General features: G+C 45.2%; 1 protein-coding gene across 1 annotated transcript in view; it reads left to right on the top strand.

Moving 5' to 3' along the window:
• The first annotated feature begins 3,828 nt into the window (after window positions 1-3,828).
• LOC109413806 (uncharacterized) overlaps window positions 3,829-21,373 on the top strand; it is a 36,929-nt gene continuing 19,384 nt past the window's right edge. The window contains exons 1-2 of the mRNA XM_019687543.3: window positions 3,829-5,103; window positions 15,436-16,129. Of these exons, the coding sequence (XP_019543088.3) occupies window positions 4,120-5,103; window positions 15,436-16,129 (1,678 nt within the window). The 5' untranslated portion in view covers window positions 3,829-4,119. The remainder of the gene's footprint in view (window positions 5,104-15,435; window positions 16,130-21,373) is intronic.

The raw sequence follows: 21,373 nt of genomic DNA, 5'->3' as shown, positions 1-21,373 counted from the left end.
GCCTTTCTTGTGAATGGGGCAGATTATCCCTTCCTTCCACTCCTCTGGTAGCAGTCCGGTTTCCCAGATCCTGACTATCAACCGGTGCGCACAGGTGGCCAACTTTTCTGGGCCCATCTTGATAAGTTCAGCTGCGATACCATCCTTACCAGCTGCTTTGTTGGTTTTGAGCTGATGAATGGCATCCTTAACTTCCCTCAGCGTGGGAGTTGGTTCATTTCCGTCCTCTGCTGCACTGGCATCGTCATTTCCTCCGTTGCCGTGGTCTCCCGTGCCTACGTTCTCCACGCCATTCAGGTGCTGATCGAAGTGCTGCTTCCACCTTTCGATCACCTCACGTCCGTCAGTCAAGAGGCCTCCGTCTTTGTCCTTGCATATTTCGGCTCGCGGCGCGAAGCCGTTGCGGGATGCGTTGAGCTTCTGGTAGAATTTCTGTTTTCCTTGGGATCGACATAGCAATTCCATTTCGGCACCAACATTTCAAAAGGGCGTAACTGCTTTTGCAACCAATGCCTTCTCACAGAGCTGTGGGTCGTATTTCATTCATCTCACGCAATTCACATCCATTAATCGAAAGAGGAGGATTTTATCTTTCTATTTGTGCTAGTGGATTGCTCGAGAGGGATGGGATACGCTCCACAGCTTTGTGAGAAGGCATTGCACAATGGTTCGAATCTACGTTTTAGCAGGAAAAAATCCGTATCTCTGTTTTCGTTAATTTTAGGCGTTTAGTGTCTTCAGAGAAGTTGTTTGAATTTGTTTGCTGCATCTTTTCCAAAAAATTTTGATTAGGGTGGTCCTCGTCTTAACTCAAATCTGGAATAGAACTTTTTAATTTTAAGTCATACGCGATCGAGTTCTTCAGCAAAGTTGTAGGCAATGCTATTTCGAGCAACTTTGCCGAATACGTCGTTTATCTAGCTCTTAATTTGAACATAGTAGGTCAATTTGAAGTTTTGACTTAGGGTGAGCCCCCCAAAAACGATTTTTTCGCAATAACTTTTTTATTTGATTTTTTTCGAAGATGTGAGCTTCGGAGCATTTGAAGAGCAAATAATGACGCATATTTATTCTGAACATTGCATGTTGCTAGATCTTGTCATTCAAATGTTATGGGCAATTTTGACTTAAAAACAACGATGTCTTAAAATGCTTATATCTCATGGAGCTGGTAAAATAAAAAAAGTTCTTTAAGCGGCATTTGGAAGGTCACATAAAAAGCCAAATTTGGAGCAAAAATTACAAGAACGTTATTTTTTAAATTGGAATAAATCGACTTCAAAAATCCCCTTAAAAAATCGAAAAACTACATATAACTCATACAATTTTAAAGATAAAGCCAAACTGTCTTCGGAAAAAATGTGGGTTTTTACCATACCTTAAAGTTTCCCATACACGACTTTTTTGTAAAACGTGAAACAAAAGCTTGAAATTGATAATTTGATTCTTAGAGGTACATGCTATGTTTTTTTTTAGAAAATTAGAACGATTATATTCTTTAAAAACAAATTATCAATTTCGAGCTTTTGTTTCACGTTTTACAAAAAAGTCGTGTATGGGAAACTTTTAGGTATATTAAAAACCCACATTTTTTCCAAAGACAGTTTGACTCTATCTTTAAAATTGTATGAGTTATATGTAGTTTTTAATTTTTTAAGGGGATTTTTGGAGTCGATTTATTCCAATTTAAAAAATAACGTTCTTGTAATTTTTGCTCCAAATTTGGCTTTTAATGTGACCTTCCAAATGCCGCTTAAAGAACTTTTTTTATTTTACCAGCTCCATGAGATATAAGCATTTTAAGACATCGTTGTTTTTAAGTCAAAATTGCCCATAACATTTGAATGACAAGACCTAGAAACATGCAATGTTCAGAATAAATATGCGTCATTACTTGCTCTTCAAATGCTCCGAAGCTCACATCTTCGAAAAAAATCAAATAAAAAAGTTATTGCAAAAAAAACGTTTTTGGGGGGTTCACCCTAAGTCAAAACTTCAAATTGACCTACTATGTTAAAATTAAGAGCTAGATAAACGACGTATTCGGCAAAGTTGCTTGGAATAGCATTGCCTACAACTTTGTTGAAGAACTCGATCGCGTATGACTTAAAATTAAAAAGTTCTATTCCAGATTTGAGTTAAGACGAGGACCACCCTAATCAAAATTTTTTGGAAAAGATGCAGCAAACAAATTCAAACAACTTCTCTGAAGATACCAAACGCCTAAAATTAACGAAAACAGAGAAACGGACTTTTTTTCCTGCTAAAACGTGGATTCGGACCATTGTGCATTGGTTGTAAATGCAGTTACGCCCTTTTGAAATGTTGGTGCCGATTTCTTCGCACTCCACTTCTTCCAGGCGGCGCTTTTCCTCCCGAAAGATGCGGGTCTGCTGTTTCTGTTCTGTTTGTAACGTTAAACGTTCTGTTGGGTCCCATGCTGCAGCATTACCGCCCGCGCTGCGTTCTCCTCCTCCAAACCCGTTCTGCACTCTTCGTCGAACCATTCGTTCCGTCGATTGTTGGCTGCGTCGTTCATGGCTGCTTTCACTGTAACGCTTTATGTTGTACCGTGGCGTTCGCCGGTACCGTACATTGTTAATAAAGGAAAGTTTTGGGCGCAGTTTGACATATCACCAGATAGTGGTCGGAGTAAATGTTGGCGCCACGATAGGTCCTGACGTCGATAATGTTGGAGAAGTGCCGTCCGTCAATCAGAACGTGGTCTATTTCAGGTTCCGTCTGCTGTGGTGATCTCCACGTGTAACGATAAGGGAGGCTATGTTGGAAAAAGGTGCAACGTATGGCCACGTTTTTGGAGGCGGCGAAATCAAAAAGTCGTAGGTCGTTTTCGATCATGTGCTGGTAGGCGCTGAACTTTCCAATGGTCGGTCGGAATTCCTTCTTCTGGCCTAAATACCTGAGGGTTTAAATCTCCTAATGGATGATCTTGACGTTGTGGCTTAGGCAGCGGTCGTACTCGCGTTCGAGCTGCACCGCGGAGCATGTGCTCTTGGAGTACCCACGCTTCGTGGAGCAAAGGTCGAGTATGCAGGAGATATGCAGTAGAGATTTTACTCCGGACAACATTGTTGAAAGGATGTTTACGGGGACGGACAAGTGGAATTCACTCTGGAAATAAGGGTTCGTTCAAATATTACGTAACGCTAATGGGGGAGGGAGGGGGTCTAGCGCTGTGTTACGCTTCATACAAAATTTCAAAACTTCCCATACAAAATTTGTTACGTGGGGGAGGGAGGGGGTCTAAAATAGCCAAAATTTGCGTTACGTAATATTTGAATGAACCCTAAGCGTGCATGTTGTTTCCGCTTCCTTCAAAAACGTTCTATGTTCCACCAGGTTCCATACCGCAGCACTACGACCCATAGTACGTTCTGCTCCAAAACCGCTCAAAACTCGTCGAGCCAATCGTTCCGTCGACATCGTTTTTCGGACGGTGTTCTCGGCAGCGTCTTTAACCCTCGAGTAGTCGCGTCTTCCACTATCATTAACCAAGCCCACGCTTTGTACAAAAAGCGTTTTTTCTAGTGCGCATACTTGGTGCATGCGACCGCTCCCGGATTAAAGGTTTCAATGAGTATAATCTAGCTCTAAATGAGCGGAAAACTATCATCGTCGTTTTGAATTAGTCCTCCCTCCTACCTGAGCAGTGGACGGGCTTTAGTTCAAGTTCCAGTGATAATGCGTCCTAGCCATTTTCAGTTTTTTTTGTCACAAAAATAAGGGATCCGGTCATTGGTACCTGTTCTACAGGGGGTAAATTTTTATATTTGATTCATAAATTGCAAATTCACAGAAAAACATTGCAGAAAACTTATTCGCCTCACTAATTCCACAGTTCACATTGGCACACTCTTATTAGTCATCGATTACTGTATCGCACATCAGTTAACCAATTTGCATACAAACCTTCTCATGAAAAAAAAAAACAGCTCATCATACCCATACAAAGCATAGATCGCAAAAACTGCCTGGACTAGTAGTGAGCAAGTGTCTGCCTTCAAACCGAACGCCGCGCAACAAGTGCGTCGAAAATGTGTTCCCAACGATGTCGGCAAGAACCACCGAGCAAAAGGGAATCCGGTCAAAAACATTCTTATGATGTCAAGAAATTCCAACAACTCGAATCATCCGACAACAACGACGACGACGCCGACGACCGGAGGAATTATTCAAAGCAACGACGAACAAAACAGCCATAATAAATCTGCGGCCCTACATCTGCTGCTGTCCGCTACTTCCTCAGCCGGTTCCGTTTCTCACCGACCGTTTGCAACGAAGACGACGACGACGTCATTGTTTGCCGCCGCGTCTCGATCTGGCACTAATAAACCAGTAATGGAAGTAGGGGTAGGGCAATTATCGTCGGCGTCGTTACTGCCGGAGCGAAGCAAAAACGACGGCGGCGATGAGGATGGAAGTGAAGGCGATGGGGACAAACGGTGGCAGAGGCAGCGGCAGTGGCAGCAACAACAACACCAGCAACGGCAGCAGCCTGGTTGTCTGTCTGATAATGGCATTGGCCACGGCGGCAGTAGTGCAGTGCCACTTCTCGGGGGTGGTGATCGTGATCCAAACAATTCGCCAACGGGAAAAGTGCTAAGTGAAGGCTGGCAATGTGCTAATATTTACGAGAATGTCATCAACGAAATTGTGAAGCAGCAGCAGATATCCTTCGGTGGGAGCAACGGCTACGGGAAGATCAGAAAGTGCGAGGAGAATATCTACGAAAATATTTGCGAAGACTGCGGTCGGTTGTACGGTACGGAAAAATGTGCATTTTGTGCCGTCGAGGACGAAGAAGACGTTGAGCGTACAAAGAAATCCAGCAAATACAGTGCCAAGTTCCAGGAATTTCTGGGGAATTTCCGGATTAGGCCGGTGAGGTTCGGTGGGGTGGGTGCGGTGACGGGATCGGCGATACAGGGCAAGCGGAAATTGTGCAAAAGTGACATTGTCCACAACGTGGACGGCTTCGAGGATGTGTTCCGTACGAATAAATCATTCGACCTTGGCGAGATCTGTCGTATGCGCGATGACGCCCGCTCGCAGGTGAGCGTTGAGGAGGAGACTACAAATGAGGTAAATATGAATCATTATTTCTTCATTTGGTTGGTTGATGTGATGCTATTGATGGTGAATTGGATGGGTGATTTCATATGCAATTTGAGGTTTGCTAATCGTTGTTTTGGCAATGAATGAAGGGAAAATCTTCCAACTGCAGGTTTGTTACAGCTGTCGCGAACTTCGCGGTTTAATTTTCGCACATATAGTTCTTGAAAGTCGCGTGTTCTTAAAATTAATTTGCTTCAATTTAAAATTTATATTTTGAAATATCCAAAAAGATAAAGTTTATGAACGATGTGAGATTAATGTTTTGTAGATTCCAAACTTAACTAACATCATTTAAAGCAGGTCCGAAGTTGTTCAAACATTAGTTAGAGTTTTACCAGAATAAATCCCGATTCAAGACAAATAAGCAGTCTTTACTTTTAACTATACTTCTTGAAATGGTATCTAGTAAAATCCTATGTGAATCTTGGTAGAATCCTGTGAAATTTTTTGGCAGAATCCACTTGAGTACATAGTTCGCCAATTGATGAACGGGTCATACTGAATTTTTGTTTTCATTTATAATTTCACTGTAGAATAGAAAAATGTCCAATGAACTTCCAGTCAGTACTCATGCTACCCATTGCATTTGAATCCCCATGAATTAAAATTTAAACAAAATGTCTGGAACCCAAATGTTGAGCACTTCCATAAGCTTGTTCATCCTCATGTTGAACGATTCTGGTCAAATATTGAACGGTTCGCTGCGGTAGTCGAAATTTAACATATTTGTCAGATTTAAATTTTCAAGTTTCATGGGAGTTTCAAAAGAGTTTACGGAGGCGTTTACGAGAGGAGGAGAATGTTTCTTGGCGTTTCAGGGGTTTTAGGGATTTTTCAGATGAGTTTCAGGGCTTTTCAGCGGCTTTCATGACGATTCCTAAGGGGTTGCCAGGAGATTTATGGGACTTTCAAAAAAGAATAAGAAGATTTTCAGAAGGGTTTCAAGGCATTTCAAAATGTTTCAGGGTTTCAGTTGATATCAGGGATACATACCCTGAAACACCCTGGAACGCCTCTGAAACACCATGAAATGCGTTTGTAAATTCACATAACTTCGTGGAACGCACTTGAAACTTCTTCAAGCCTCTAGAGCAACTATGGAACGCCCCTTAAAGCTCTTGAAAACCCCTGGAACGTGCCCGAAACTCCCTGGAAATCATTGGAACACAGCTCATGAAATCCCCTGAGACTCTCTGGATCGCTCCTGAAACTTCTGGAACACCTCTGAAACCCCCTGAAGCCCTAAAATTCACTGAGTTACTCTGGAATACTCCTGGAACGTCCCTGTGACCCCATTAAACCTTCTGGAGCCCCATGGAACGCCCCTCAAAACCATTTGGTACACCCCAGATTGCTCCTGGGACCACATGAAATCTCCTTAAGGTTAAAGAAGTTGTTATTGATATCATTGAAATTTCGAAAGCAGTTTTTTTTGCTGAAAACATAAATTTTTGCATTGAAAATGTATTTACACTGTATTCCAGATGGATTGGAATGCTAGGCACACATTTTCATCAACGTGTGTTTTGAACGTGAAAACTGCATTCGAAATTTAAATGACGACGATTATATCAATGACAACTTCATCATCATCAGTCCCCCGAAACCCCTGGAACACCCCGTAAACGCCTTTAAAACTCCTTGAAACCCCCATGGGGCGCTTTTGAAACCCCCTTGGAATACCCCTGGAACGCCCCTGTGATCCCTTGAAATACCCTGAAATCCCCTGAAACTTCCATCAAACCCCTTACAACTCCCAGGAACGCCACTGAAGCCCCATGGTATATCCCTGGAGTGCCGTTGAAACCCCATTGAACATCCCTGAAACCCTATAAAACGCCCCTAAAACCTCTACATACATACATACATACATACATACATTTATTTGTTCAACATCATTTTAAGACAAAACATAATCAACAATAGTACGCCACAATACTCGGCTGTGGCTGCCGCTCTCCATCCTTGGTCGCGCCCAATGCTCGAAAAGTCACGGTCCACGCCTTCTTGTGCCAACCGGATCAGTTGCAAACACCGGCTTTGCAGGGTTGTTGTCCGGCATTCTTGCAACATGCCCTACCCACCGTATCCTTCCGGCTTTGGCCACCTTCTGGATGCTGGGTTCGCCGTAAAGTGCAGCGAGCTCGTGGTTCATCCTTCTCCGCCACACACCGTTCTCCTGCACACCGCCGAAGATCGTTCTTAGTACGCGTCGCTCGAAAACTCCGAGTGCTTGTAGGTCCTCCTCGAGCATGGTCCATGTCTCGTGCCCGTGCGTAGAGGATCCCCGGTCATATTAGCGTTTTGTACATGGTGCATTTGGTGCGTGGGTGAATCTTTTTCGACCGCAGTTTCTTCTGGAGCCCGTAGTAGGCAGGACTTCCGCTGATGATTTAATGATTGACGATCAGGCTGGCCTCTGCTGTACATAGTAGCCGCCTCCACTCCACTCGGTCCATGGCTGTTTGTCTCCAGTTCTGCACTCTGCGTAGGGTCCGCAGATCGTCCTCCACTTGGTCGACCCACCTAGCTCGCTGCGTTCCACGTCTTCTTGTACCGGTTGGATGACTCTCGAGAACCATTTTAGTCGGGTTGCTATCCGACATCCTGATGACGTGACCCGCCCACCGTAGCCTCCCGACTTTTGCGGTATGGACGATGGTTGGTTCTCTCAGCAGCTGATGCAGCTCGTGGTTCATTCGCCTTCTCCAAGTCCCGTCTTCCATCTGCACTCCGCCGTAGATGGTACGCAACACCTTCCGTTCGAAAACTCCAAGGGCGCGTTGGTCCTCTGCACGTAGGGTCCATGTTTCGTGCCCATAGAGGACGACCGGTCCAATCAGCGTTTTGTAGATGGTTAACTTCGTGTTACGGCGAACTTTATTCGATCGTGGAGTTCTGTGGAGTCCAAAGCAAGCACGATTTCCTGCCACAATGCGCCTCTGAATTTCTCTGCTGGTGTCGTTGTCGGTGGTCACCAGTGAGCCCAAGTACACGAATTCTTCAACCGCCTCGATTTCATCACCGTCGATATAAATTCGGGGTGGCGGGCGCGCTGATTCCTCCCTGGAGCCCTTTGCCATCATGTACTTTGTCTTCGACACATTAATGACTAATCCGATTCGCCTGGCTCCATTCTTTAGTCGGATGTACGTTTCCGCCATCGTCTCAAATTTACGAGCAATAATATCAATATCATCAGCGAAACCAAGCAGCTGAATGGACTTCGTGAAAATCGTACCACTCGTGTTTATCCCCGCTCTCCTAATTACACCCTCTAAAGCAATGTTGAACAGCAAGCACGGAAGATCATCACCTTGCCGTAACCCTCTGCGAGATTCGAAGGGACTCGAGGGTGTCCCTGATACTCGAACTACGCACATCACGCGATCCATCGTCGCCTTGATCAACCGTGTCAGTTTATACGGGAATCCGTATTCGTGCATTATCTGCCATAGCTGTTCTCGATCGATTGTATCATACGCCGATTTGAAATCGATGAACAAGTGATGTGTGGGCACGTTGTATTCGCGGCATTTCTGCAACACCTAGCGGATGGCGAACATCTGGTCCGTTGTAGCGCGTTTACCCATAAATCCAGCCCGATATTGCCCCACGAACTCTCTTGCATTCGGTGATAGTCGGTGGCATAAAATTTGAGAGAGTATCTTGTTGGCAGCGCTCAGTAGTGTGATCGCGCAGTAGTTCCCGCAATCCAACTTGTCGCCCTTTTTGTAGATGAGACACACGATACCTTCCATCCATTTCTCCGGTAATACTTCCTCCTCCCAAATCTTGGTAATGACCCAGTGTAGTGCTCTCACCAGTGCTTCTCCACCGTATTTTAGAAGCTCGCTTGGTAGTTGATCTGCTCCAGCGGCTTTGTTGTTTTTCAACCGGCCAACCTCCTCCTCAATCTCTTGGAGATCAGGGGCCGCAAGTCTTTCGTCCTGTGCACATACTCCTAGATCTGTTACCACGCCACCTTCGGAACTAGCAACGTCACCATTGAGATGCTCATCGTAATGTTGCCGCCACCTCTCAACCACCTCACGCTCGCTCGTGAGAATATTCCCGTGATTATCTCGGCACATGTCGGCTTGTGGCACAAAGCCTCTGCGCGAGCGGTTCAGTTTCTCGTAGAACTTTCGTGTATCCTTAGCGCGGTACAGCTCTTCCATCGCTTCGCGATCTCGTTCTTCCTGCTGGCGCTTCTTCATCCGGAAGACTGAGTTCTGCCTGTTCCGCGCCTGTTTGTAACGTGCCTCATTCGCTCTCGTACGGTGTTGTAGCATTCTCGCCCATACTGCATTCTTCTCGTTTTTTCAACTGATCACATTTGCCGTCGTACCAGTCGTTTCTGTGATTCGGAGTCGCGAAGCCTAGTGCTGTAGCCGAGATACTACCTATGGCGGATCGGATGTCCCTCCAGCCATCTTCAAGTGTAGCTGCGCCAAGCTGCTCTTCCGTTGGTAGGGCCACTGCTAACTGCTGCGCGTAGTCTTGAGCCACTTCTACGTTACGCAGCTGCTCGATGTTGAGCCGCGGCGTTCGACTTCGACGCGTGGTGATAACTGTCGAAAGTTTTGAGCGCATGCATACAGCGACTAAGTAGTGATCCGAATCTATATTCGCACTACGGTATGTGTGGACATTGGTTATATCCGAGAAGAATTTACCGTCGATTAGAACGTGGTCGATTTGATTTTCTGTTTGTCTGCTGATGATGCGCCTCCGAATTTCACGGCTCACGTTGTTGTCAGCCGTCAGTAAGGATCCGAGGTAGACGAATTCCTCCACCACCTCGAAAGTATCCCCGTCTATCGTAACATTACCACCCAGACGGATCCGGTCGTGTTCGGTTCCGGCTACCAGCATGTACTTTGTTTTTGAGGCATTCACCACCAGTCCGACCTTTGCTGCTTCGCGTTTCAGGCGGGTGTACAGCTCTGCCACCGTTCCAAATGTTATAGCGATAATGTCCATGTCGTCCGCAAAGCATACAAACTGACCGGATTTTGTGAAAATCGTTCCCCGGCTGTTGAGCCCGGCTCGTTGCATAACACCTTCCAGAGCGATGTTGAAAAGTAGACATGAGATTCCGTCGCCTTGTCGCAGTCCCCGGCGAGATACGAATGAACTGGATAGTTCACCCGAAAACTGCCTAAGGGAGTTTTGCACACCGTCCATCGTTGCTTTAATCAATCTAGTCAGCTTCCCAGGAAAGCCGTTTTCGTCCATGATTCTCCATAGCTCTGCGCGGTCGATACTATCGTATGCCGCTTTGAAGTCGATGAACAGGTGATGCGTTGGGACCTGGTATTCACGGCATTTCTGGAGGATTTGCCGTGAAGTAAAGATCTGGTCCGTTGTCGACCGGCCGTAGATGAACCTAAACCTCTAGGAACAATAAAAAACCACTGAAACCTCATGGAGCATCTCTGAAATGCTATTCCCAAGTAACCACGGTGCTGAAGCCTTATAGCATGCAGATATACGGTGTATTTAGAGCAATCATTACTTTACATGCAAACTTAAAGTTGATTTAAAGTGGAAATGGGCAATTATTCGACTGCTTCAAGATTATACCAGTATAATCTTAATTTGATTATATAATTGCCCACTTCCACATTAAATGAAATGAAAAGTAATGATTGCACTAAATACACCGTATATCTGCATGCAATAAGGCTTCACCACTGTGGTTACTTGGGTTAAACGACCCTGGAATGCCCATGAAACTCCCTGAAGTCTCATAGAATGCATATGAAGCCTCCTGAGACCTCCTGAAACCCCTTGAAAACCATGAAACACTCCCGGAACGCCCATGGGACCTCTTGAAATTCGCTGAACACCTCTGATACGTCAACAAAACCTCAGGAATGCTCCTGAAACTCAATCGAACGCCTATGAAACCTCTGAAACATTCTGGAACACCTCGAGAACCCTTTGAAGCCCCATGGAACGCCTTCGAAAGCCCCTTAAACTTTTGAAAGACCCCTTGAACGCCCCTGGAACTTCTTAAAACTCGTGGAACACTCCTGGACCGTTCGCGATTTTTGTTAGATACGGTGTTTGGTAAAATTAGGCTTGAATCAGGAAAATTTCAAAAATCTTAAAGCTTATAGCTTAAAACTATACTTTAAACGGCAGCCCCATCACGGTGGATAGACCCTTGACCAACAAACCACTGCTCGACTTAGTCAAGTCCGTTAGCCTAACTATCGATAACATAGTTACCGTCGGGAAAGGTATTGTAATATTCCGACAACATTCGAGGCGGCAACGCTCTCCGGCACCGGAATCGGTTTCCTACTAAGCGTCCAGACACAGAGGGCTATAAAACGGTGAGTCGATAAGGAGAGCGTCCAACATAGCTCTGGTCCTGACGAAGACCGCCAGTTAAGAGTTGTATGCTAAGCTGGTAGCGCAGCCTGGGCACTGGTGTCCTTCTGACTTCAGCTAGATTAAGGAGGTACGTCCCGAGCGTCTGTTCACCAAGGAGGTACGACTCAAACAGCGTCTGTTCTGGCATCAAGCGGCTGAGTATGACATGCTCCTCCACCGGAAGCTATACCTAAGGTAGCAGCCCCATCAAGGTGGATAGTGGATACTGGAACCTCGTAGCCGTGCGGTTAGGGTCACCAAGCTTCTAAGGCGTCATCCACAAATTACGTAACGCTCTAGGGTGAGGGGGGAGTATGGCCGAGCGTTACGATCCATAAAAACAGTTAAGGATTTTCATACAAAAAAGCGTTACGGAGGGGGGCGGGGGGGAGGGGGTGGTGTAAAAAAGTCGATTTTAGCGTAACGTAATAAATGGACGCTACCTAATCGCTCCATGCTATGGGATTAGGTTTCTAGTAATGGCGACACGGAAAATCAAATCGACCACATCTGCATTAACCGGAAATGGAAACGGAGCCTTGTTGAAGTACGGAACAAACGTAGCACCGACATTGCAACCATCATCTCCTAATCGGCGAGATCCGGCTGCGCATTGCCAGAATCCATCGGAGAAAATCGGGCACCGGCTCAACACAAGCCGACTGGAAGACGGTTCAACACAAGCCGTCGAATAGCAGGAGAACCGTACTGCGGATACTCCGGAAGGTGGTAGCGTAGAAGTTCAATGGAGCGCTATCAAGAACGCTTTCGTCGCCACCGGCGAGAATAATTTGAGTGAGCCATGCACCCAGAGAAAGTAGTGCATCACACCTGGAGAAAGACGGAAGAGCAATGGAACACCAAAGCCACGATAGAGTGGGCGAAAACAGAAGGAGACAAAGCCGTAACCCATCAACGAAGGAAGTGAAATGCTCATGTAGGCGGAAAAAACGTTGGTGAACTCTCCAGCCGACGAAGACGAGAAAGCTGAAAATACTGGCGACATTCGTCTCCTCTACGATGTCTCACGTCGACTTAGTGGGGCTAAGATGAATGCTACGATGTCCGTGAAAGACACATCTGGACAGCTATTGACCGACCCGGCCATGTTCGAGCACTTTGGAAACCTTTTTCAAGTGTCGGCCACGCCACCAACACCTCAACATGATCTGTCAAGGGCTCGAAGCATTACCCGTGTCAACACCAAAGCTTCATCAGTGCAGGAGATAGAAATAGCCATCCGTATTAGCTGAGATACTCAAAGCTGATCCTGTAGTATCTGCACAACTGCTGCATAAATTATTCAAAATAAATTTTTATTAAACCGCGACATTTCCACCCGACTAGATGTCAGGCGTCTTTCTTAAAGTGTCCAAAAAGAGTGACCTGACTGTGGTGTCCGGATGGACGCCGTGGCAATCCTAATCAGCTAGGCCAGACAACTCTGATGGCCGAAACTCTTTACATCGAGGAAGGATGCAAATTATGCAAACTACTCGTGGGAAATACTTTACAAGACTGATCTTTATTTTCATTTTTCATTATATGCGATAACTGGCAGGGTATCCTATTGCATCGTTCTCAAAGTCCTTTGCAATATTATCCTTAACCGGATACAGGAGAATTGATGCAACTCTCCGGTGGCATCAGGCAGGATTCCGTGCAAGACGATCCTGTGTGGACCATATTATCACGCTCCGTATCATCTTGGAGCAAATTCTTTCCAAGAACCTTTCTACGTGGCGTTCATTGATTACGAAAAAGCTTTTGACCGTCCTAATCACGAGGCATGTGGGAGCCCTTAGACGTAAGGATGTCCCTGAGAAAATCATCGGTCTCATTGAAGCACAATACAGGGCATTTTCGTGCAGAGTACTGCAAAACGGCGTCTTGTCCAATCCCATCCGGGTCGTTACTGGAGTAAGGCATGAATGTATCCTATCACCGCTACGGTTCCTCATCGGAAACGACGAGATCCTGGGTAGATGCGATTGATCGTGAACCAAATCGTGGGTTGCTGTGGCAGCTTATTACCATGGAGCATCTAAATGACTTCGAGCTGGCTGATGACGTAGCTTTCTTAGCTCAACGGCGCTCTGATATTGAGAGTATGCTCGATGATCTTACCGATCAGTCCTCGCCGGCAAGTCTCACCATCGACGTCAACAAGACCAAATCATTGGATGTAAACACGGTAAACCCTTCCAAGTTTACGGTATCTGGGCAAGCAGTGGAGAATGTTGAAAGCTTCCATTATCTTGGTAGCGAAATGGCAGCAGATGGTAGCACCAGGATCGACATAGGTGCACTGATCAAGAAGGCAAGTGCTGCCTTTGCCAGTATAAGAAATGTATGGAAAACTGTCAGATTAGTCGACGCACCAAAATCCGAATTTTCAATTCGAACGTGAAATCTGTGCTGCTGTACGCCAGTGAAACTTGGTGTGTATCAGTGGAGAACACTCAACGGTTGCAGGTCTTCATCAGTAGATGCCTGCGGTATATAATTCTTGCATATTGCCCTCACAGTTGGATCTCCAATGTGGAGCCGACAGAAATGCGGCGAATTTGGAGGTGGGTCGGCCACACTCTACTCAGGGGCGGGAACAAAATCTGCAAACAAGCATTAGAATTTTCAGAGAGTATCAGGGGCTTTCAAGGGGTTGTCAGAGCCGCTTCAGGAGGTTTTATGGAATCTCAGAGATATTTCAGAGTATCTCAGGCAGGGTACGAAAAACGGATCACGCCGAAAAACAAACGCTTTGTCCTAAGCGGTGCATGTCGGTAACAAAGGCGCTCCGCAACAAACGCATGTCAAGCGATGAGAGCAATAAAACAAATATCGCTTGCCGTGCGTGTGCCGATATTTCGGCTTTTCTGCTGAAATTTTCGACCCACATCATCGAATTCATAAGCATTTGGACGAATTAAGGCTCTTGCCATCCTCAGAGTCGAGTTTCAGTTGTGAAACAATGCGAAAATCACGATGTGAATAGAACGTGACAAATATTCCTACCGTTTTTGTTGTGAACAAACTCAGGAGCGATTTTGTCATTATCTGCTAACGAAAAAACAAAGCGTTGTTGCCGTGCCTTCTTTGTTGCCTATTTTTCGCTTGCGGTGCCATATTTTGCGTACACTGATCTCAGGGTGTTTAATGAGGGGGATCAGAGATAATTTAGTGCGTTTCAGGGTTCCCAAATGTCCCATAAATTGCCTCTATACAAATTTTAAGCCCTTCTGAAGAATCCAACCCCCTGGATGCATCACAAACCCCTCTAAAACCCCGTGGAATGCCCCTGAAGCACAACCAAAACTATCTATTACCACTTAAAACCCTCCATAATCCTCCTGCAGCCCACTCAAACGTCTCTATAACCTGCTAGAACCTTCTCTTGTAAGGCTACCCTGAAACTCCTGGAACACTTTTAGAACCATGTCAAACCATCAAGAGTTAAACCTTCTATGGCGAACTAAGTTTGCCCATTTAACCCGGGAGCGGTCGCATTGTGTACTGAGTACACGCACTATGAAAAATACACGCACGTGGTACACAACGTGAGCGCGGCGTCACTGCAGGTAGTCAAAGACGCGACTGCTCGAGGGTTGACATAGTTTGAAAATTGAAAAATCAAAAATGCAATATAACACATCTGTTACATAAAAGACGATTCCGTGATGCCATCTCAAAGAAGGTTTCAGAAAATCCAATCATGTTACTAATTGGGCACCCAACTTCGCCCAACCTATGCCCATTCAACGTTGATAATGAACTCACCCTCAAACCATACACTACATCAACCAAACCGAACAAACTGATCGAGTTTTCCACGCCGCTCGTAACGATCGACATGTTACTTAATAATCCATATATATTCCAACTATTTTCACGCCAAACGCGACAACAAAAAAGCGAAAAGTCGACCGCGGATTGCATTGCCACAGCGAAGATCGGCTTACGTTGCTGGCAGGGGTGGCGGCGGTAGCAGCTAAGCATCACATTACCCAGTCATCGACATCGAGTGCATTAACGGTCGCAGCAACAGCAGAAGCAGACACTCCAGCGGCGACTCGGGAGAAAGCCACACCGCGATCCGTTCCGTTGAAAGTGAGACGAAGTGTCAGTGAGAATTTGATCGATTTTTCCGACTCGCGAAAACGTGATACAGTTTACGAGAATTTGAGCGGCCGTTCTCCGTGGCCGTTGAGTGTCGTTGATCGGGGGCGACTCGTGCGGCAGCTCACCACCGGTGGTGTTGGGGGTGATGGCGATGGCGCCAGCGATGTGCTGTTTCCCGTAAACGAGTGGATGATGTCACTGTTGGCGCAGGCCGAAGATTATGACGACGATATTGTGACTTATCATGTGAAAAGCATTCCGTCCGCCACATTCAACGACATTGGCGCTAATTATGGGAACGGTGGGATATACGGTGGGAAAGGTGATTGTACCGGTGATATAAGCTATAAGGTTGAAGAGTTTCGTCAAAATGTTATTAATAATCAGAAGCGAAAAGAAGAAATTGAAGTGAAAGCTGGAAGTTTTGATCCTGTGGTGATTAGCTTTTGTGATTCGGAGTTCGAAAGCAGCAGCGAGCGGAGTAAAGGTAAATGCTGAAATTGAACAAAATATTGTGCATATTTAGAATGAAATGATCAAGGAATATAAGCTGGCACTAGAAATATCAATCGGGATTTTTATACCAACACGCTGCCGTTCTACTCATATGTTTTATGTGAATTAATTCGGACTTACGGCGATTACTGCCGCGTCCAGCATAGTTGTCCAATGTTAATAGGGATTCACTTAGAACATGGGACAACTATGCTGCACCCGGCAGATTACGCTTTACAGCATTTTAGCAAAAGTTTATTATCAATTTAAATAGATTCCTTAAACTAAAATGTATCAAATAGGGTATTGGTTCCCTTATTAAGCATGTGGCTCCCATTTTCATCTTACAAGTCTGTTTTTCAGATTAGTATTCATTGAACACTTGCATAGTTTTTGACTTAGGCTTTCTCTGCCAATGACCATTTGCAATGTGTAATAATATGTATATCCATTAAATGAAAATTACTCATTTTTTTATATAAACTTAGTTTTCGTTACACGGAATCAGAAATCAACCCAAATATAGGCTCTTCTCACTCATATCGACCTTCCGTTTGATTACCACAATTTTGGCTTAACCGCGTTAAGCTATGAGTGGGTAATTTCCGTTTGATCCCGGCAGAAAATAGCAACCCATCGCAAAATTGTTTCTATCTAGCGTTGGATTTTTAAATACTCTAGTGGGCTAACTCACTTTTAAATAAACGGCAAGAGTTATGTGCTTAGCTGGTAGTGCAGCCTGGGCACTGTTGTCCTTCTGTTTTCAGCTAGATTGAGGAGGTACGACCCGAGCATCTGTTCACCAAGGAGGTGCGGCTCAAATAGCGTCTGTTCTGGCATCCAGCGGTTGAGTAAGAAACGCTGCACCACGCCCAGCTAGATCCAAGGTGGTAGCCCCATCAGCGTGGTCGTCCCAGTGTTGGTAAGGACGTTAAGCAGAACTGGCACGATGGCCCTCCGGCGAGGCAGGAGTGTTGGCGTAGGCCCAATAAGCCACCCGTGAAAATCCCCATTGCGAATAACATAGGAGAAAATACGAATCGATACAATCGGCAAAGACCCACGCGACGAAGTAAGGACTACGATTGGAAACTTGGAACATGCACAGATCGAAAAAAGAGTGTAAAGTTCTGTGACATATAATGCACATGATTCGAGCGTGGGATAGCACAGAAGTTTACATGACATATCATGTAAAAGTCACAAAATGCCATGAAAATTTTCATCACTTGTCATGTAATTCAGCATGACTCTGAGATTTTACATGACATATATCACAAATTCACATGATATTTCATGTAAACCTTCTTAACATTAAGTTTACATGACAAAAATGAAGTTTACGTGACGTGTAAATCTCATTATTTTTATCTGTGTGGAATTGCAAGTCTCACTAGGTTTCGCAGGATGTGACAGGATAATTTCCGACGAACTACATCCCCGCAACTTCGACATCGTGGCGTTGCAGGAACTTTGTTGGACTGGACAGAAAGTGTGGAAAACGGACATCGAGCTGTGGCACCACTAATGAACTGGGAACCGGATTTACATGTAGTGTTGGGCAAGATGCGACAACGTGTGATCGGGTGGCAGCCGATCAACGCAAACCTGTGCATGTTAAGAGTTATGGGCCGTTTCTTCAACTACAGCATCATCAACGTCCACTGCCCACACGAAGGCAGACCTGATGACGAGAAAGACGCGTTCTACGCGCGATTAGAGCAAACATACGATGCTTGCTCGCCGCGTGACCTGAAAATCGATGTCAGCGACATGATCGCGCAGGTTACAAGAGAGGATATGTACATACCGGTAATCGGGCGAAAGAGCCTGCACGCCGTTTCGAATGATAACGGCCAGTGATGCGTAAACTTTGCAGCCTCCCGTGGTATGGTAGTCCGAAGCACCTTCTTCCTCCGCAAAGATATCCACAGAACCATCTGGAGATCACCCGACCATCAAACAGAAAACCAAATCGACCACGTTCTAATCTAGGGTAAATTCTTCTCGGATATAAGCAATGTCCGCACATACCGCAGTGCGAATATAGATTCGGATCACTACTTAGTCGCTGTATGCATGTGCTCAAAACTTTCGACAGTTATCACCACGCGTCGAAGTCGAACGCCGCGGCTCAACATCGAGCAACTTCGTAACGTAGAAGTGGCTCAAGACTACGCGCAGCAGTTAGCAGTGGCCCTACCAACGGAAGAGCAGCTTGGCTCAGCTACACTTGAAGATGGCTGGAGGGACATCCGATCCGCCATAGGTAGTACTTCGGCTACAGCACTAGGCTTCGCGACTCCGAATCACAGAAACGACTGCACAATGGTGCGTTGCTGAACAAAAGCCAGCCAAAACCTCTTACCCAAAACCCTCAAAAACATATGAAAATCATGAAATCTATCGCAAGTTTTCGCAAAATAAATCATACACCAATCAAAAGCACTGGTCTTAGGCTTACAAAATCGCACAACCACATCGCGGGCACGCTCGTCCTACTATAGTTTTAGATCAATTTTGACTCAAAATTGGGTAATTTTCAAGAATATCGAAGGAAAACTCATTTTTAGGCAGCTTTTTCACAACTTAAATGCCATGCAGATGATCTTCACATATCTACGAACAAAGCCTTCAAAGCAACTATTATAGTGTTTATGAGTTTATTAAAACACGGGACACTGGCATAGCTGTGAATAAACATTATAGATTTTGTATGAAGGCCATAAACCACAGTCCGTTCAGGAGGCTGTCAAAAATTCAAATTTCAATGAATCGATCTGAAATTTTGGATTTCTACAGTTGAAATATTTAGGAATCTGATCTGTCTTCCGGATGAAGCAGAAAGAACGAGATCGTGAAGCGATGGAAGAGCTGTACCGCGCTGTCCCATCTACAAAAAGGGCGACAAGTTGGATTGCGGGAACTACCGCGCGATCACACTACTGAGCGCTGCCTACAAGATACTCTCTCAAATTTTATGCCGCCGACTGTCACCGATTGCAAGAGAGTTCGTGGGACAATATCAGGCTGGATTTATGGGCGAACGCGCTACAACGGACCAGATGTTCGCCATCCGCCAGGTGTTGCAGAAATGCCGCGAATACAACGTGCCCACACATCACTTGTTCATCGATTTCAAATCGGCGTATGATACAATCGATCGAGAACAGCTATGGCAGATTATGCACGAATACGGATTCCCGGATAAACTGATACGATTGATCAAGGCGACGATGGATCGAGTGTCAGTTCGAGTATCAGGTGCACTCTCGAGTCCCTTTGAATCTCGCAGAGGATTACGGCAAGGTGATGGTCTTTCGTGCTTGCTGTTCAACATTGCGTTAGAAAGTGTAATAAGGAGAGCGGGGATAAACACGAGTGGGACGATTTTCACGAAGTCCGTTCAGGTTTCGCTGATAATATTGATATTATACACAGAAAAAAAATATGCATGTAAAATTCAGCGAGAAATCATGCACATAAAGGGAATGCTAGAGTTGGTGCATATTTACATGAGATATCATGTAAAATTACGTTACAATCGTGTAAATTTCCGCTAATAGTCACGTAACCGGTTGGAGTCCATGATGGTTTACGCGATGATTGGCGGAAATTTACACGATGGTAATGTAATCTTACATTATATCTCATGTAAAAGTGCACTAACTCTAGCATTCCCTTTATGTGCATGATTTCTCGCTGAATTTTAATTACATTTTTTTTTCTGTGTAGTTCGTAAATTTGGGATGATGGCGGAAACGTACATCCGACTAAAGCGTGAAGCCAGGCGAATCGGATTAGTCATTAATGTGTCGAAGACAAAGTACATGATGGCAAAGGGCTCCAGGGAGGAATCACCGCGCCCGCCACCCAGAATTTATATCGACGGTGATGAAATCGAGGCGGTTGAAGAATTCGTGTACTTGGGCTCACTGATGACCGCCGACAACGACACCAGCAGAGAAATTCAGAGGCGCATTGTGGCAGGAAATCGTGCTTACCTCGGACTCCGCAGAACTCTACGATCGAATAAAGTTCGCCGTAACACGAAGTTAACTATCTACGAAACGTTTGTAGAGGTTCAACAGGGAAGTTGACTTATTTCTCGGGGATTTCGGCTTTCAGTCAAAGAGAAGCGTTGATTTTCTTATCTCATCGCCAACGTTTCGATCCAGATGTTGGGATCTTCTTCAGGGTCTGTGGTTTATTCGTTTAATTAGGGTGGTTATTGGTTAACATACTACATAAAGACTACACTTACTCGATATTAATCAATTTTGTCTAATCCCGTGTACATCTCACGGTTGATTGTCGCGTTTTGAATTTGCACTGCATAAGTCTCACTGTGGATTTAAAGCCGTTAGAAAAGTAGTTTTGGGAACACTGGATATGAGGGTACATACACACCTAGAAAATATCGTGTAATTTGAAGTGTCCTGAACCTGACATATACGAGCTTCTTCAAAAACACAAATTTAGAGGTTATAACATGTAAATTTACGTCTTTCAAGACACCCCAAAATAAAACTTATTTTTTCTTAACGTCTAGCAATCGCTAGAACCGATTTGACAGATAAAGCATAGAAAAGTAATATATTCTTATGCATGGGATTCGAACACCGGATCTGCTGATCGTGAGCCACATCTTTTACCTCTCGGCTATTTCACCGAGTTGGAAGGCGGCTGATGAACGTGATACTGATTCTACGTTTCTGGTGAAACGGATTTGTTAACCAACCAGCATTTACATGATGCGCGTAAAATTGAGTCCAATTTGCAATTCAGTCTTGGAAACATTTACGTTTTTTGGTGATTCCGTTTCGTGGAAATTTCAGAATTTCTAAGTGTGTACTTTACTGCCAGCACCCTCGATGGTAGTGGGTGGGTGGTACAAAATGGGAGGTCTACACCAGGAGGAGCCACGACACTTGCCAACACTGCCAGAGATAACAGCTGATCGAACATTACTGTGGAATTTGTATAGTGTATGGTGTTTGGGTGGTTGTCTGTGTTAGTTGGGATGGGTAGTCGTTGGATTCGGGTCGATTATTGCGGCGCTCATAATAAATCCACATTGGGCGGCGGCGATATGCCCGCGAGGAGATTCCCGCGATACAGACGCAATGTCACCCACCCAGCAGCATCGCAGCAGCTTTCAGGTCGTTCATATCAAAACAAAAGTTAACACAATGGCAACTCAGGTGGCCAAAAATCGTAATAATATTTATCGCGA

Source organism: Aedes albopictus, chromosome 1 (genome assembly GCF_035046485.1).
Source record: "Aedes albopictus strain Foshan chromosome 1, AalbF5, whole genome shotgun sequence".
Lineage (NCBI taxonomy): Eukaryota > Metazoa > Arthropoda > Insecta > Diptera > Culicidae > Aedes > Aedes albopictus.
The sequence above is the reverse complement of the archived record's forward strand: the minus strand, read 5'-3'. Positions and strand labels throughout refer to the sequence as shown.